The sequence below is a fragment of the Lemur catta genome, chromosome 6, assembly GCF_020740605.2.
Source record: "Lemur catta isolate mLemCat1 chromosome 6, mLemCat1.pri, whole genome shotgun sequence".
NCBI classification, from domain to species: Eukaryota; Metazoa; Chordata; class Mammalia; order Primates; family Lemuridae; genus Lemur; species Lemur catta.
The window spans coordinates 97,997,368-98,015,732 of NC_059133.1; the positions used below are offsets into that span (position 1 = coordinate 97,997,368).

General features: G+C 55.4%; 1 protein-coding gene across 2 annotated transcripts in view; it reads right to left on the reverse strand.

Moving 5' to 3' along the window:
* CACNA1C (calcium voltage-gated channel subunit alpha1 C) overlaps nt 1-18,365 on the reverse strand; it is a 581,627-nt gene that overhangs the window by 131,477 nt on the left and 431,785 nt on the right. For both annotated transcript variants that reach the window (XM_045554647.1, XM_045554646.1), the window contains one exon: nt 3,496-3,586. In XM_045554647.1, coding sequence (XP_045410603.1) covers nt 3,496-3,586 — 91 coding nt within the window. The remainder of the gene's footprint in view (nt 1-3,495; nt 3,587-18,365) is intronic.

Genomic DNA, 18,365 nt, shown 5'->3' on the forward strand with positions numbered 1-18,365 from the left:
TGTTCAGTACTGTCCTCTAAGTCCCTACGCCACCTCACCCTCACTTTCGGGGGCCACCTGGCATGACTCCTGTCGCAGGCTCCTTCATCAGAACCTTTTCTGTCTCATGTTCTTCATAAAACTGCAACAAGCTTTGAGAGCTGGAAGGGACCCTTGGCTACCACGTGGGCCTACGGTTTGTCATTTCTCCAGTTGTAGGATGCTTTCTTCGTATGAGGCCTTACATGGAAGCCCAGCATGTCCCTTGTGTGGCAGCCCCTGCAGGCGGGTTCCAGGCCCCCTGGCCTCTGCTGAGAGCACCCAGAAACCTCGGTCAGCCCTGGCCCTCTGCTTCCCAGAGGAAGGGGCTGAGACTCGGAGCGAGTGCTCTGGCCGAGGTCACAGGGCTGCCAGGTCTCCTTTTCCATTCTCCAGTTGGTCTCAGAGGTGGAGGAGCCCCTCCTTCCGGTGTCAGTTCAGTGTCTCCAACTGTCTCTGACGTCAGCGTGCCCTTCCTCCGAAGCCACGGCTCCTGTAAGTCTTCGGTCCTCTCCAGCTCCTCACTGGCCCTGCCTTTGCCCTGTCGCCACGGGGACTGCTAGCCCCCTGTGCCACCCTCCTCTTTGCGCTCTTCCACCCTCCCTCCACGCTCACTTCCCGAGGGAGCGCCCTGTCCTGGCCCCCACCCTGCCGAGCCGGACACCCACAGCAGTCCCTTGAGCCCTGTGAAGCAGTGCTCCAGAACCCGCAAACAGCGGTCCCCTTCTTCCCATCTGCAGCCCGGGCCGCGGTCCCCTCATCTGGCACCTGCTCATGCTACTGCTGCTCACCGTGGGGGCGCCTGGCTCTTACCCCACAGAGATCCTCAGGGAACACCAAACTAAGACGGGCTCAGTGTCACGCCCTGTAGTCCCAGCTACTCAGGCGTCTGAGGCAGGAGGATCGCTTGAGCCTGGGCATTTGAGATCAGCCTGGGCAACACAGCGAGACCCCATCTCTAAGACCCAAATCATTAAGGTTCTACCAGGCCCTGCCCCGTCTGCAGCCTCACCCCTGCTCCCTCTGCTCACATCGCTCTGGCCGTACCCAGGGCCTGGAAACACGCCGGTGCCTCTGGTTGGAATATTCTTCCTTATTCTTCACCTTGGTAACTTATGTTCAGCCTTCAGTTCTCAGTTGAAATTTCAGTTCTTCAAAGCCTTTCCTAACCCGCCCGACTCAGTCAGGTCCCTCTGCGACTAACTGGACACTGCGTTTACTTTCTCTTCTTAACGCTCACCCCAGCGTCCAGGCCCCTCTGCATTTGCTCAGGGTCTCTTCCACACTAGGTTGCACGCGCTGCCTGCAGGGTGCCTGCTTCCGCCCTGCTGCGTCCCCAACACCTGGCGCCTGGCTGGCCGCCCTGTCCTGAGATCCCTCCTCCCGGGGCCCCCAGGTCGGCGCTGCTGTTCTCCTAACGCGTCCCGTTTGTCTTGTTTGCTGGGACTTATTCTCCCGTGCGTCAGGTTCGGCCCTTGGTCTTCTGCCTTCCAGTCCTCTGTGAACAAGCCTCGTCCTGTCACCTCCTTCATGGTTTTTATCCCGATAACCGCAAATGTGTGTCCCACCGCTGGCCAGAGTGGAGCCCTGTGCTGCACGGCTGCTGTCGCCTGACACCTGCAGATCCCTCCAGGGCCTGCTTCAGCTCTGACTTTTGCCTCAGGACCCTTTTATCTGTTCAGCCTGTGCTGGTCCTTCCTCTTCACCACCTCCCTGCCCACCTGCTCCCACGTGGCAGTTCTTTCATCCCTGCCCTGCCCCCGCAGGGACCACGTTCCTCCGAGTTTTCTCACTACATAGCCATCCTCACTCGGGCCTCATCTTATCACTAAGACTTTAAACCCTTAGCTTTACAAGTGCAGGTCTCTCCCTGCCCCAGGCTCAGTCTCAGGCTGCTTCTCCCGTCGGCAGAGTCTTATCCCATTGCTGTCTGGGGCAGGTGGGAGGCAGGGGACGTGGGAAGATCAAGATTCCTTGAGTGCGTATTGTAATCCCGGCACTGCATGTGGGCATTCCATATGCACAAAGCAGACTCGTAAATGTGGATGTGCACGGAGACAACAGGGGCCGTGTCCACAGAGCTCGAGAAGCTAGTGGAGGGCATCCTCTGAGGAAATGACAGACAGACTGGAGACTGCCAGCTGCCCTTCATGGGGGACGATCATGTTCTCTTGCCAACAGAGCCTCACGCTCTCCCGAGAGGCGCTCTCTAGTGACTTCCTGGTGCCAGCTCCCTAGCCCCTCCTGGTCTGCAACTTGGGCCCTGCCCAAAAGCCAGAGTTGCAGGGTCTTTGATCATGTTCTCTCCAACCCTCCTCCTGGAGTCCAGACAACAGAAGGCACTTTGAAGAACTTACGGACTTTGAAGCCTTCCTGTATGCGCTTCCCTAGTGTTGCTTTCTGGGGCCAACTTCCAGCAACTCAAGTGCTTGTTTTGTATGATTCCAGAAGAAGAGGGAAAAGGTTTGGACTGCTGCTTTAAAATGTAATTAGCATCGTATTTTAACAACATTTTGACAATAATTGCTTCCCGACAAGGCTGAGAAATCTGCAGTGCAGACTCCGTGGTGCCGCTGTCAGAGTGAGTGATACCACAGCCCGGTGCCCTGGAAACGCCGCTCGAGCCGGTCCCTCCTCAGCCTCGTCTCCCCGACCGTCACTGGCTGGGGGCCCTTCTCTCGGCCAGCACAGCCGCGCAGCAGCCTCACCCACCGCACGCTCGTGGCCCTCGTGGCCCTGCCAGAGAGGGAGGCAGCCGCAGGGGGCGGGAGGAAGACGCTGCTCCGTGGAGGGGGCGGCTCAGACTGGTCCTACTCAGTGCCTCTGTCTGCAGGTCCTTTCGGTGACCAGGCTGAGTCCCTTATGCCCCAAGGCAGCCAGAACGGCAGTTCCCACTCCCCAAAGTGGAACCTGAATGGGCTGGGGGCCTCGCCCCACACTCTGCTTCCTCAGGCGCCGGTCACTGGAAAAGCAGCAGCTTCTGTTCTGACCACAGGTGACTCTGGTGGCATTTCAGGCACCTCTGTTTCCCTTTTGCTGCAGGTGAGGACACACGTGCCTCTTATCTCCTGGCGCGTTTTCTTACCATCTGCTTTTCTTCTGGGTCACATTAGTCAGAATGGAAGTGTGGGGAGCAGGCCCGGGGACCCCCACCTTGCCGTCTCCTACGAAGAGGAGCGAAAGGACCGGGAAGAACAGACTCTGGGGCCGCCCCCCACACTCTGCATTTCTCTGCAGTGATGGAAAGGGCCCAGGATAGCAGAGCCAGCCTGGCAGAGGAGCTGAAGACGAGCCTCAGCCGGGCAAGAGCACGCCGGCCTGCGCTCCCCGCGGGGCTCCCACCCCACGCTGCCGTTTCTTGCTGCAGCTCATTTCTGCCCCCGCGGTGGCGAGCCACCCTCGCTGACTCCCAGATGCCGCCTCCCTGCCCACGCCCCAGGAAAAGCCCCAGCCCCTGGGCTCGCCGTGCCTACTCACGCCAGCCTGGCCCCGCAGTTCTCGCCCTCGATGTCGCCTCCGGCCACGTTTTCGGTGTTGACGGACTCGGTCTCGCTGGTGGGCATGCTCACTGCAAGAGTCAATGGGATGCGGGCAAGGCGTGAGGGGGAGAGCAGCATTAGTCTGCAACACACCCGGTGCCGAGACCCAGCGCCAGCGGGGGAGAGCCTGGGCGTGTTGGCCGCTGACTGGCAGGGCCAAGGCCCCACACTGGCCTAGCCAGGCTCGGGGAGCTCCTGGACTGACTGCCTGCTCTTGTCTGGGGGGGTGGTTTCCTGCGGGGACGCTGTAAACCAGTGGGAACGTGGGAGGACATCTGGTGATCAGAGTACTTTACCTTAGTGGTAAGACACTGACCCCCGAATCCTTTCTCTACCTTCCATTCTATGCCTCAGAAGAGCCGTGGAAGCTTTCCCGTTTGCTTCTGCTACTTGTCATAGAAAGAGGAGCTTTCATGAAAATATGGTATTTCCTTTTCTTCTTTCTGCCTACCAACTCTAAGGGGGTCCATCCCCGAGACCAGGGCCCAGCTCGCTGGCAGAAAGGGCACGTCGCCGCCCGCGTGGATGACCACATGGGTGTGGAGGGCTCCCCGTTTCTCACAGGTGCCGGGCCCCGAGTCCAGTACATCTAGGACTGTGCCCCGGACAGAGAGCCCAGTGAGTGACGGACTAAGACTCAGACTAGCACTGCAGACATCAGGAGTGAAGGAGGGTTGAGTGTGGAACCCACAAAATGAACTCTAAGTGTGGCCTAAAGACAGCCTGCAGGACACTTGCTCCCTCTTTAGCCGCCCTGATGTTCCCAACTCCAGGCTGATCTGGGGTATGAGCCATTCAGTTCCACCAGAGCCAACTCGTCCAGCCCAGACCCAGCCTCTTCCCTAGGCAGCAGTGGGCTGGATTTCCAGAACAGGGACAGCTTTCCAGCTTAGAACCCAGGTTTGTGGCTTACAAGACGCCATTTCTTTTTATTACTATATTTTTCTTCTAAATAAAAGTTTGACTCAAACTCAAAGAATTACTCTTCACCTTCTATGCCCCTCTGAATATGACATGAGTTGCTTAGTTTCGCCAACCCTTGTGCTTTAGAGTGGCCCCCACATCCTCTGTGCTGGCTCAGCTCTGCTTCCAGAACAGCACCCGTGTGGTGAGAAAGTCGCTTGCCCTCAGCAGACACCGAAGGCACACGCGTGTGCACACATACACACGCACACACACACAACTACTGCAGCACCAGCCAGCAAGAGAAATGTCCTCCTGTCCACTCCGGTAGGTGCCAGCACACCTCTCCACACAGGGCACAGGGGGACGTCACCATGGCTTTCTGTGGAGTGACTACACCAAGCAAACTTCCCTTTCTTCTGACCAAGCACACCCGCCGGGGCGCCTCCTTGCGCAGACAAGACGGTCGGTGCCAGAGCCAGGCACAAGCCATCGACAGAGAACACGCAGTCAGCCACGGGCAAAGCAGAGAAACACGGAGCTCAGCTTCCACACAGAACATCCACTTTCATCTCCGAAAACAAACCAAAACAAAGAAAATTAAAAAGCAATAAACCAAACACACAGGAAAACATCACAAAATATAACTAAACCCCCAAATCACATGAATTAACAACACGGAACAAAGGAGGGACCCCGGGGCAAGGAGTTACTCCAGCTTGGGCCCTGGTCTACAGGCGTGGATCTAACTAGGGACGTGAGGAGAGGGCTTCCGAGAGGGGACCTGCCACTTGACTGTGCTGCCCCCGGAGGGAGGTGTCCCTGTCACAGGCTCAGGCGGGTGACTGATAATCAAGCTGTGGCACGGGTACCCTTCACCCTTCTCAGCGGCCAGGTGCCTTGTCTGCCCCCACACAGGACCACATTGCAGAAGTCCCCCTGCCACGGACTCAAGGGCTCCCGCACAGCCCACAGCTGGGTCTTGTCAACCGCAGGGGAAAAACAACCCACTGACCGCCGGCCCTTCGTCCAGTTCTATCATTCAGTTCCATTCCGTAAAGCCCCAGCGAACACCTTGGGCCTGCCCGCATGCAGAACATAGACGTATCTGCTTTTCACCAGTTTAAATGGGCAAAGGAGATACACTGTCATCCATGGGTGGTCTTCCGAGGAGGTCTGTAAATACGGGAGAATTCTGCCGCTGGGTCTGGGCTGCTGTTGGCGAGGAGGGTGCCCTGGCAGCGTGTGAAGACCCCAGTCACTGCACGGGGAGGGGGACTCTGGATTCTGCACGGGTTTTGAGTTCTGGATGCCAAATACTTTAGCTAATAGCTCACAGAGAGTTTTCCCACTTCATCTGATAGAGCTGGCGTTGGCAGCGTCTCTGCCCGGCCACTGCAGAGGGTGCCGGGAACGAGAGGCCCGTGAGGCACAATCTCAACTTCTCAACACAGAGCAGCAGCTGGGGGAGGTGGGGAGTCCGCCGCCCCTCCCGGGGGATGCCATGCCCTGACCAGGAAGGGGTGCCGGGAGGGCAAGCTGGGCTTTAGGAGTTTCTTAATTTCATCCTCCTCTCCTGGAACTCATTATTTTCAATGAACGTCCTTGAATGTTGCTTTTTGGTGAGAATTCACACTAGTTCATTACAGAAAAGGGCCAGGCTTACTTTTAATCTATGTAAAGGGTCATGTCTCAAACACACTCTTCTTTAAAATACAAAGTATAGAATAAACAGAAACATCACAACCAGTGACATTTACTTTTTCACTTATCAAAAATCCTATATGAGAGAAGCACTGAGAGTTAGGAGCGGAAATGAATGACTTGGTTCAAGTTCTAGAGAAAGGTCTGTCTCCGCGTAGAATGCTAACAGTCACTAGCGTGAGAATCTCATAATGAGCGGTCTTTTGTTTGGAAGTGACGAGGAGAAACCACCAGGCTCCACCTGTCCCTGTGGCTGGCGGGGGCAGGAGCCCTGGGCAGTGGAGGGGAGCCTGGGACATCGAGACCTTTCACACAGAGGCATCATCCAGCTTCTGGCTTTGACATCCTGAGTGTCCCATCCTGTTCAATTTCAGAAGTAACCGTATGGTAACTTTAAAAACAATAGGAAGAGCTTGATAAATACACAGCCATTCAAGTATAACTGAATTGGACTAGGGCTGGTCTTTCCTGGGGGCCAGGTTGGCAGCCACCTGTGTGGAAAGTGACTTGAAGATCCTCTAAGTCATCTCCCTTGATGGCTTGCAGGGGTCTCCATCAGATCTGCTCTTTTGGGTCAAGTCATATAGCTAAATGTTCCTTGCTGAAATGAAATATCTCACCTGGAAGGAGCAATGATTTAACATATTAGTGCCTACTAGTGATAGTTTATCCCATAAGCACTTGAGAGACTAAAACAGGTGAAATGGCATTTGTGTTCCTGTTACTAAGGGATTGATTAGACAGCGGTATCACAGCTGATTCTTTCAGGGAAACTTCTAGGGAACTGAATGTCCAAATTGTTGAAAGTTTAGAACCATAAACGCTAGATGCTTCTTCCACGGATGACATGGAAGACCCGACCCCTCCTTTGCTCACTCAAATGATGACCTGGTGGGCAACAAAGGCAAAAGGATGGCCAAGGGCATGTTTTCTCCAAAGGCAGCCAGTCCACTGCCCTCGGAAGTGGAGCCTGGCTGTCTGCTTATCTGCAGACAACGTCATGGTAACACCCCCTTGAACGGAGTCCGGAAGGAGAACGCTGAGGAGGGAGCTTGTTTTCCCACTTTCCAACGTTACCGCTACCAGGTACTGTGGACCAGACGTGGGTGTCTGGGCTATCATGTCCCCTGGCTTCTGTTGAGAAGATCCCAAAGGAAAATGAGAGTTCTTCGAAAGTGTGACGAACAGCTGCCATTCCAAGTGACGGATGACATCACTGCATTTTTAGAGACGTCATCAATGGCTACAGTGAGTTGTACAGACTCCATTTTGCCAACAACTGATTACACCCCCAAGTTAACGTCTTTTCCCCCTCACCCTCCACGCGGCTGCTCCTGCTGGCCACTCTCGCTCGAACGGTGCCGGCAGGACGTCTCAGGAGAGGTGCGAAGTTATTGTTACACAGCAACCAGGTCTCCCCTGACCCGCCTGGAGAACAGCTGTGTGGATACTGGGGAGATTATAGTAACTCATTTTCTCCATGAAATAATCTCCTAAAACTGGAAATCACACCAGTTATGCTGGGGGAGGAGCACTCGGTTGGAGCCATTGTGAAGACTGGTATTCCCTGGTATGTCTGGGTTCGCAAACCCTCTGAGGCTCTATTCACTGAAATTTGGGAACCGTCCACAAAACACCAGGTGGTGCTTTGGAAGTGTGGCTGCACAGATCAGCCGGCCCGGCCTTCCGCAGCTGCCTCACAGCAGGCTCACAGCACAACCTCACCTTCCCCAGACGAAGCGAACGCTCGATAAAACTGACCACTGGCTCTTGACACGTGCTCATATTGCTTAAAACAAATCTCCAAGTGGAGAATCCGCTCCAGGCTGTGCCAGTGTGTTCACATTCGTGTTCTCCTTAAAAAGCAATTGGATCTTCTCAGGCCAACATGATATGTGTCCAAAGATGGCCAAAACCATCCACATGAATGAAAAATGACTCCGGAAGGGGTTTGGCAAAGGTCTGAGAGTCAGAGCAACTTTAGTTTTGATAAAAAAGACAAAGGCCACTGAGGTTACTTAGCAATAAATCCACAAAGGACACAGTGAGCAAAATCTTCCAAGGAATCCCTGCTTTGCTCTCTCCCCTCCTCCCTCACTCCCCGGGGCTGGGAGGAGACCGTGGAGAACCACCCACACAGAAAGCATCGGGCCCTGCTCCCGGGCACCCGGTCTCGGGTCTTCTCATGCACCCTGACTGAGTGGCATCAGAGCAAAGCCCCGCATCAGACAATGAGGAATGAATTCGGGGAGATACGAAAAAATCTGCCTATTTCTGAGCCCTTTGGTCACCCAGCACAGCTCTGCCTTTGTCCCAGGGACGGGGCTTTGGGACGCCCTGACGTGATGGCCGGCAGGGATGGCTGGCCTCTCGTGAGATTTGCTGAGAGAAATGCCCAGTCTGAACTCCGGAACTTAGCTGGTGGCGCATCATCCAAGGTCAAAGAACTTACCAGCTACCGTCAGTCCCGTCCTTCCTCCCGTGGGAAGAGGGTCTGTGCACCAGGCCCGGACGCCCCAGGCGCTGGCTGGGGTAGCAGACGAAGGAGCCGAAGGCACCGCTCACCCACCCAACTTCTCCAGGGGGTGACAATGTCACACGGAGCCAGTGGACTGCGTCCCAGGCCACCTAGCCTGCTGGGTCCAACTGCCCAAGCTTCCACACACTCCTGGGTCCCTGGCCAGATGCCCATTTTATCCTATTTTCTGCATGAGTTGTAAAATTAGTATTTTTCTCAAAGTACTAATCAGAGTTATGGCTAACAAGCCAAAGGATTTCTCATTTCCTGCCTCACCGACTCTCATTTGGAATCCCAAGCTCCCTGTAACTTGGCTCCATCCTGTCTGTTAGGGGTTGAATTACGTCCCACCGCCGAAATTCATAGGTTGAAGTCCTAACCCCCCACACCTCAGGATGTGGCCATATTTGGAGACAGGGTCTTTAAAGAGGTGATTAAATTAAAGTGAGGTCACGAGGGTGGGCTCTGATCTGCTGTGACTGGTATCGTTAGAAGAAATGTGGACACTGACAGGTGCAGAGGGCAGACAGCGCAGAGACGCCGAGATCCACCAGCCAGAGGGGCCTGGAGCTGACGCTCCCGCACGGCCTCATGAGGCACCAGCTCGCCGACGCCTCCATCTCCGACTTCAGCCTCTAGAACTGCAGAGATCACCTCCTGGTGTTCCAGTCCGTCGGCCTGTGGGACTGTGCCAGGCAGCCCTGGTGGCCAGCACGTGCTCTCTGCCCTCTCATTCCCTCTCATTCCTGCAGAAACTCTCCCACCACGTTAGGCTGCCTTTCTCATTGTCCCTGGAACATGCCACCTCCAGTCCAACTTCCGGGCTTTTCTATGTGTGGTATCATACGTCGTGTCTCCTCCCTGGAGTGCCTGTGCACGCCCTCATGTACTCCAGGGTCAGCAAACCATAACCCTGGGGCCAAGTCCAGCCTGTGACTGCTCTGGTAAGTAAAGTGCCCTGGGCGGGGTGCGCTATCTGCGTGTCCTGTCCCGGCTGCTTTCCCAGCGGGCAGCAGAGCCTAAGGGAGTTCCCATCCGGCCCCTTATGGAAAAGGTTTCTGGCCCCTGACGTGTTACAATTCCATCCACTCCCGGAGGCCCAGTTCTCGTCTGTGGAGGCATCCAGGACCCTCCGACTGTCCCTGGACCCTTTTCTGAGCCCTTTTGACACTGCGGTCTATGGGAATTTTAAATGAAAACCTGCATCCAAGCAGTAGTCCCACCCTCTCCTAGCTGTGTGACTCTGAGTAAGCTATTTAACCTTTCGAGGCCCACGTCTCCTCATCTATGAAATGGAAACAATGAGGTTATTTATTTCAAGGGCTTTTGGTAAGGATTAGGTCAAATAATACTTGTAAAAAACCTCTGTAAAATGATAAGTGCTATAAATATTTGCTAATATTACTAACTTTCGCATTCTTCTTACAGTTTGCTATTATTTCACAAGTGTTAGGTTTGTTGCCCTGACTAAACTAGAACTTTCTCAAGGCCAGAGACTGTGTCTTGGAATCCTCTGGACTCCTTCCCAGGTGCTGCGGCACTGGATGCGGACCCGTCATCACAGCACTCATGCCTTCGTGGGGTTTTAAGGACTCCCGTGTGCTGGGCATTTGAGAGCTCGTCCTTCAGCCCCTCTCGGCCCTCCCCACGGGGCCCCGTGCGGCCGGAGGCCGAGCTCTGCAAGCTGGGTCGGTGAGCTCTCCCGTGCCCGGCTTCCTGCGGGGGTGGGCGCGGCTGATGCCGCCGTGGGACGAGGTGGGCACTCACTCTCCGGGATCCTGCTCACAGGGCGGGCGTGGATGCAGACGGGCTGCATCTGGCTGCTGAAGCCACAGGTCTGGCCACGTGATTGCCACCCCCCTCTCTGACTCAGTCACTTCTCCCCCAGCCTGTCCCTTCAGGCCTTTAGTGGTAACAGCTCCCCACAGCTGCGGCCCTGCCGTGCTGCACTCCTGCCAGCTGACTGCCTTAACCCCGCCTGCGTCTGTATTGAACTCTCCTTAGTCACCCAGTACTCTCTGTTTTCTGCAAGGACCCTGACTGACATGCCCCTACGGTGCAGGCCAGGGAGAGATTATCGTCCCCACAGAAGGAAGAAGGGGTGGTCCCAAGCCAATGCTCACGGTGACAGCTCGTCAGCTGCAGAGAAGGACAGGTCTGGGGTCCGCGGCTTTTCTGGCCATATCAGGCAACCTCTGGGATGAGTCTGCTCAGGGGCACGTTTGCAGGCGGTTACTGACAGGAAGGGGTGACGCAGGGCACCAGGACAGGGCTGCTGTAGCCCCCACACAGAATTGAATGGGACATGCTGGTTGTAGTTGCTGCCCCAGGAAACTTCTGGGAGGAACTACTGTACATTCTGTTTTAATTTTCTTTTGCAGAAAAAATGACTTGGGAAGTCCTTCCTCACTACTGCTCTGCAGTTTGACAGATCAAGCACGCGGCACATGTCGTCTCAAACGCTCGCCCCGCCCGGGGTCTAGAGAAACCAGGGCAGGCCTTGGCGTGGCCCCACTGCTAAATGGCTCCGAAGCTTTGACAAGTCACGTGGTAGCGTTGGGTCCCATTTTCTTATCTCACACACGGACAGACTGAACGGGATGATGAATTGAAGACCAAAAGGGGGAAAGCAGGTTGTAGGGAAAAGAGGAATGAGATGGTGTGAGAGAAAGAGAATGGTCTCTGGGACAGGGCCTGCAGGGGTGGAAAGGTCACAGAGGAAGGAGCCTCCAGAACCTTCTCCAGAACCTTCTCAGCAACTCCCTGCCTGCCCAGGCCAGCTGGGCTTCCTCCACACAAGCAATTAAAACCCAGCTGATTTTATGCCATCAGAAAGTAAATATAAAACAGAATTAAATATTAAGAAGCCAAGCAATGTGGCGTTATTAAAAAGGCACAATACAAGCACTTTGTGCCATCACAGTTATTATTACTGCTATAAACTGAGAGGAGGCATAAATGCCGGCCCTTGATCTGCAGCCGTAATCCAAGGAAGAAAACCAGGGTCGCTGCGATCTCAGCAGGCCATAGACATCTGGCGCTCCCAAGCAGAACTTTTCTCTGTGTCACTACAGCACCGGCACTGTGGAGCCAGGCCACCTTGGGTACCACTTCGGGTCGGGGAAGTGGCGGCCGGGAGGCAGCAGGGCGGGAGGCTGAGCCACACCAGACGAACTTCCGAGCTCAGGCACACACCCCTCTCCCTGTCCTCCCACCCGGCCCGTCTTCGACAGGACGTCAGGGCAGCAGGGGACAGTCTCAGACTCTCTGGGACCACAGGGAAACAGGACATCTGGCCACACAGGAGGCTTATACACCCTGAAGGGAAAAGACAGCTCACCTGCAGCTGACAGGGGTCTTCTAGACATGGGGTATGGTGGCCTTCCACTATAGGACTCCTTGGGAAACCCAACCGCTTTTAGGTTGGAGAGAGGACATTATTTTATTATAGTTCCCAGGGCCCGGCTAGCAGTAGATGGTCATCCATGTGGTATGAAATGAAAGGGACGTACGTGATTTACATCCCAGTCCCTTTCCAGCCTGGTCCAGTGACGTCCAGTGGCCATTCCTTCATTTTAAGGCCTTGTCCCCTCAGAGTGCATGATAGCAATATCAGTCATTTCTATCTTAATATTACTAATAATTGTTCAGTGTTTTGATCACTGATTATATGTCAGCTACTTTTGCAAGCACTTTTCACACATTAACTGATTTAACCTTATGAGGAAGGGTATTATATGTCCCCATTTTATAGATAAGGAAACTGAGGCTCAGAGAATTAGGTCACTTATTCAAAGCAAGCAGCTAATAAAATCGGACTTTGAACCCAGGCAGATCTGATGCCAAGTCTATCCACGTAGCCACTGTGTATATGGGATGAACCCATAAAGCCCTTTCTTTCCTCATACCGAGAGCCCTGAGGATGTGCTTGGATCACCAGGGGAAGAGGCGGACAGAGGGTGCAGGCAGAGGTCCTGGAGAGAAGCCACTTACTCTGTAATCGTGCCCAAGGCCTTCCCTGCCACTCTGGAGCTATATGACCTTGGACACGTTACCTCACTCCTCTGTGGCTCAGCTTCCCCACTGTAAAACGGAGATCTTAATCACACCTGCATCACAGGTAGAAGGGGTCTATAAGACTATAGGCCAGCCCTTCATTTTATAGGTGAGAATGTGGAGTCCAGAGAGGGTCAGTGACTTGCCCAGGGTCACACAGCCAGGTGGTGACAGAGTTCCCAACTTCTTCCTCCCCTCCAGGGCCCCTCCCTTTCTCACTCTCCATAGACTCACATCGCGGAGAGGCTAACAGCCCATCCCTGGTCAGACAGGTGTCACACCTGAGCACACGGCCCACCTCCCCACCCGCTTGGTCTGGAATCCCAGAGCTCCACCATGGCTGAGCTTTGAACTTTGCGCCCTGGTCTTTGCTGTTCACAGTAGCTACGCAGAGCTCAAAGTCACGCTTATTTTCTCTCCTCTCTTGGGCCCTTTCTTCCCCTTCCCTGCTCTCTGCACTCAAGATGATTCTGACCCGGGTTACATTTCCTGCGAGGGGGCTCGGGGCCCAGCACTACCCTGAGGTTGGCGGCCCCCCAGCGGGGGCCATGGAGCAGGGAGCGGTGCTTCTCCGCAAGGGCCTGAGCTCGTCCCCCTCCAGCACGCGAGTAAATTGCGGCCTTCAATCTCCAGGCCGTGCCATTAATGGCATTTATGTGAAGTTAGTCATTTTAGCTCCCAACCCCATGGGGCCTCTTCAGCTCCGTAATTTCTTGAATGAGTTTATGGGCAGCTGTCAGAGCATCAGTCCCCGTGGCCCCTCCTGCGGCGCGCGCTTCACTTTAATTAATCTGCCACCGCTGCCTGCTGGGTGCTTGCGGTCGGTCGTGCCTCCCTCCTCGCCTGGTGTGGACGAGGCCTTGGTCTGTCTGGCCCCTTACTCGCCCCCACGGTTCACTGAGAGGCCCCGCAGGCGGCACAGAGGAGGGCGGGGGACTCCTCTCCGGCTCAGTCGGGCCCTTAGGGCGGAGGCTCAGAGCTCAGGACGTTTAAAGGGGACAACCATAGAGGTCCGGGTTGGGGAAGGGCCCACGGGTCATGCTCTATGACTTGTCAAGAACAGCTGAAGAAACTGGAAAGGCTTAGTTTGGATAAGCTCGGTCAGGAGGCCTCGTCACCACCTTCGAATGTCTACGGTCTGGCCACAGGGGAGGAGGGCGCTGCCTGCCCAGAGCGGGGGAGACTGTGCCCAACGGAGTCTTTCCACCCCTCCAGGCTGCCTAGGGGAGGCGGAGCTGCTCATTATTGGCAGTTGTCAGGCAAAGCCTGGATAAGCCTTTGCTGGGGGCCAGAGGGTTTCTTTTGTCGTAGAAAAATAACTTGAGCTTTACAGAACAGGAGTGCTCTGACTGGATGAAGCACTAAGTCTCTGGCTGTTGGTGAGGGGGCTCTGGGCACAGACAGGCGGGGGCTTGAGGGCCACCTGCACGCCTGGTGGGCAGGATCCGTGGGTAGCACGCCCCAGCAACCGCGCCTGCCTCCCAGGCCCTGTGAGACGGGGCAGCTCGCCAGCCCCCCCAGCATCGGTGCCCCACCCTCTGCCTCCGGCACCTGTGCACCTGTGCCTGGGGGTGCCTGGGGGTGCCCCGCGGCCCCTCTCGGAGTCCCCGGCTCCTCCGCACGCACAAACCCTCCTTCTGCCCTCCAGGCCCCGCCACCTTCCTGACCAACACGGCGTCACAGAACTGTCTTTTCCCCGAGACGTTTACTGTTTGTGCCATGGAGCTTGGTGCCCTGATGCACATACAGTTCTTTTCCTGCTCCTCAGACGGGCATAGCCATGTGTGGTGTTTAGGCACTTACGTGACACGGCCTCACTTGTGCTCATGGCAGCCTGGGGACACAGCGGGAAACTGAGGCTGTGGGTGAGCGTGAGCGGGGCCCGGGCGTGGCCTGCCCTGCCTGTGCCCCACGCCACTGCCCCTTCCTCGTGCCGCGGGGCCGGGAAGAGGAGCCCGCCCCAGTCCCGCCTCGCAGGCTCCTGCCCTCCTCTCCAGACTGCGCTGTGCCGCCGTCTCCACGGAAGCTCTCTGAGAGCACTGTCCCCCACGGTTCCAGGCTGCCCTCCCGGGGAAGGCCCCAGCCAGCGCTCTAGGTCGGGGCCTGGCACGGCTGGTGACTTCTGCAGGAGGCGCCCGGGCACCCTGTAAAGAGGGGCTGGCACTAGAGCATAGCCCCCCGAATTCGGCTTTCCTTCCTCACCCTCAGAGGGGGCTGGCAGGGTGGGCACTGGTTCACTCCCTGCCCTCCCTTCCCCTGTGCTGCTTTGGAGAAGGGCCACACGCAGCTGGGGCCACCCCATGCCAAGCACAGAGAAGGAAAACAGACCCCAGACTGGATGTGCAAGAACGGGTGGGCTTCCACGCCAGATGGTGTCACTTCCCCGGTTCCAAGGAACAGCCCTCCCTCCAGAGCCCCTCTCAGGACTGAGTCCGAGGCAAAGCTGTGACTCCCCCTGGCCCTGCGCCCTTTCTGCCCTGTCTCAGCCTCTTCCCCGATCTCTCCCGAGACGTGGGCTGCTGGAGAGGCCGATCGCTCTCTCTTTAGAAGAGAGAAATGGTTTTGAAACCCAGAGAACAGGGACTGCTGTCTTCAACAAGCAAAAGGCCTGGGGGCACTGACAGAGCAGAATGCTAATGACCCTGCGGGAAGGCTGCCCTTGGGGTCCCCTGGGCCTCCCTGCCTGGGGTCACAGCTTCCTCTTCCACCCCGGGCTTAGATCCTGTGAGGGGCAGCTGCGGGCTCAGCGTCCGGGCTCCCCCGCAGGAAGGAAAGGGCACGGGGCTCTGGGGTCTGGGCAGAGGCTGTCAGTGTCAGTGTGAGCCTGCCCTGGGCAGGGCCAGGCTACTCTCCACTGCTCCGGCTGCTCACGGCTGCAGCAGTGATTAAGGTGTCGTGACAAGGAGTTTGCCTGACTGGGGAAAGCAGAAAGGAGACAGCGGCTCCGGTGGATCCCAGTAACACTGTGGGGTGTGGGCCTCGTCGCAGGTGGGAGTGCCCAGAGCAGACGGAGGGCTGTGTCCACGGGGGATGGAGGGCAGCAAGGAGACAGGTGAAGTCTCCTGCAGCCGTCTGGGCCCCGTGTGGCTCCGAGCCGAGGAGGCACAGCACTGAACAGCTCAGTGCCCTGGCGTGGGGCTGCTGGGAGGACCAAGTGAGAAGGGGTGGGAAGAGATCTCAAAGGCACGGCCCCTCGTGGAAACTGAGGCAGGAAGGGAGCAGAGACAGAAAAGCAATTGGCGAGAGTAACTAACGCCATCAGGATAACTCACAGCACCAGCGGGAGGACGCTGCTGCACCCACGACCACCGTGTTTCTGCTCCGGCCGCAGGTGTCGGCTCAAGAGAAGGAAGAATCTTCCAACAACTGGAGTTGCACAAAAATGAAAGATTTTTCCTGTGACATGGTAAGTTCCTGCTACAGAGTGCTTAAGAAGGGGGCTGGTGAGACTCTGTAGTGGAGAGGTTGTAGGGGGCTTTCATGGAAAGACGGGGTCGTGGAGAAGGAGAGCCTTGGGACACCTTCCGGCACCGAGATTCTACTGCTCGATGCTTTCACGCAAAGACAGACGTTATCGGGACAGCGGGTCTGGGAAAAGGCAGGAGAGTGTGGGCCCTGCAGAAAGAGGCCAGCTGCGGAAGGAAGCCGGCGAGAGGCTGCCCAAAGTCCTTAAGTAGCAGATACTTCCTCTCTTGCAGCACCTGCAGCCCAGCCAAGAGGGGCCCGGGACTGCTTGCAAAATGGGGGCAGCCACTGCCTGGCTCAGCCTCACATCCGTTCTGGAAACTGGGACTTCAGGAGAAAGGAAGTGCTATTGGGGGCCTCACAGGAATTGGAATGCTCAAAGATTAATAGAAAGGAAGAGCTTATTTGGGTGTTACTTTTACGTATTAGGAAACTGAGGCTCAGAGAGGGACGGGTAGTCCGAGGTCACAGGCTCATTGGTATTAGACTAGGACTAGTTACCAGGTCTCCCGACTCCCTTCCGGGGCTTCTTTCTACTCCCTTTCTCCTTCCTGCCACCAGGTTCAGGATCCTGTGGGCCGCCGTGCCCTGTGCTTACCTCCCTGCCAAGGAGAAAGAGGGGCCGGGCGCCAGCCTGCAGAAGCCTCCTGTCAGCCACTGGCCTTGCGGTCTGAACCTCACCCTTCTGGTCTGAAAATGGAAATGCCCATCTTGGAGTGAAGATTAAAGATAACTAGAAAATGATGAAAAAGTAAGAGGAGGTGCTTAACACACGGTAGCTGTGGTCCACAATATTCCACGATACTCCGTGTGTGTACACAATGCCTGGACGCTGTGTGTTTACCTACAATCAATAGGTAGACGCAAAAGCCAAGTGCAGGCCCGACGAAGAACCTTGGGATCACTTGCTTTGTGTCTAAAAGGTCATCAGAATCCTTATTGGTGATGTCGTCTGTGCTCTCAGGGCCAGCCCCGAAGGATGGCCGCCATCAGCCGTATTCCCTGTGTGCCCATCAAGTCTGTCATTCTCGTCATGAGACAGTCGGGAAGCTCCTACTGTGTGCTAACAGTAACTCACCCGTGGCATGGTCCCTGTCCTGGAGGTGCTTAACAGCTTGTGAGAAGACAGCTTGTAAGAATCTTTAACTAGGATTAATCATGAAAAACAGTATTTATGCACAACTGGCAAAAGAGATAGCTGCATTCATCTCCCTTTTTGTGTCTCCTGAATCCTTTTTTTAACCCTCATTGAGGCAAGGCCCTGCCAGAGATTGTGTTCTGTTCTCTTAACCTGCTCTCTGCCTGTCAGGAAGGTTACTTGTGACCACAGTTTGAGCTCCCTGGTGGCCCAGCTGGCTGTCCAGAGGAGTCAAGGAGACATCTTTAGGATGTCTCTGCTACCGACTTCTGTGGTCTCACTGGGAAGAGTTTCTGCTTCTATGAACCAGCGACACCAGTAATAGAGCAACATGGGCCTCGGCTCCACCTTGGTTTTAAATAGGTTTTGGTCTAAACATATTTTCTCAATGTGCAACAATTGGGTTAGTCTAATGACAAATGTCACCCCCACCACTGCCAGAGCAGCATGACATTCCCATTAGGAGGGATGTTTCCTGGCCAGATTAAGGCATGGAAAATAATTTTTGGTCATCAACAGTTCCCTTCAGTTTCTCTGATCTGATTAAACTTAGCAGTGGAAAGAGGAATTTACAAATTAGATGCTGTTCTCTATTTATTACCAAAATGGTTGCTTTCCACTACATCCAGGAGATACAGCTGCGATCTCATTAAGTCTCAGCTTGTGATAACACTTACTCCATAAATCTCCACCGCAGCCAGCGAAGGCAGGGAGCGTCACGCCGAAGACCACACAGTGGACAGACTCGAACTTCTGCCCCTGTGAAGGGAGCTGACCTTTTCAAGCCCTAAGGAAGCAGCTCGGAATTCACTCTTGATGTTCTCTTAACCATTTCCTGACTGCCAGGCTGGCTACCTGGCCTTCTTGAGGCAGAATAAAATGGGAAATATTTCCAACACTTGCCTGGACATATTTGAAGGAGAAAGGGGAGAAGAAATGAGCACACAAAGAAAAACATCATGGAACAATCCTGTCCTCCCTCAGAAGTGAAACAGAAAGGTTGACAGACAAGGAATGGCAGATG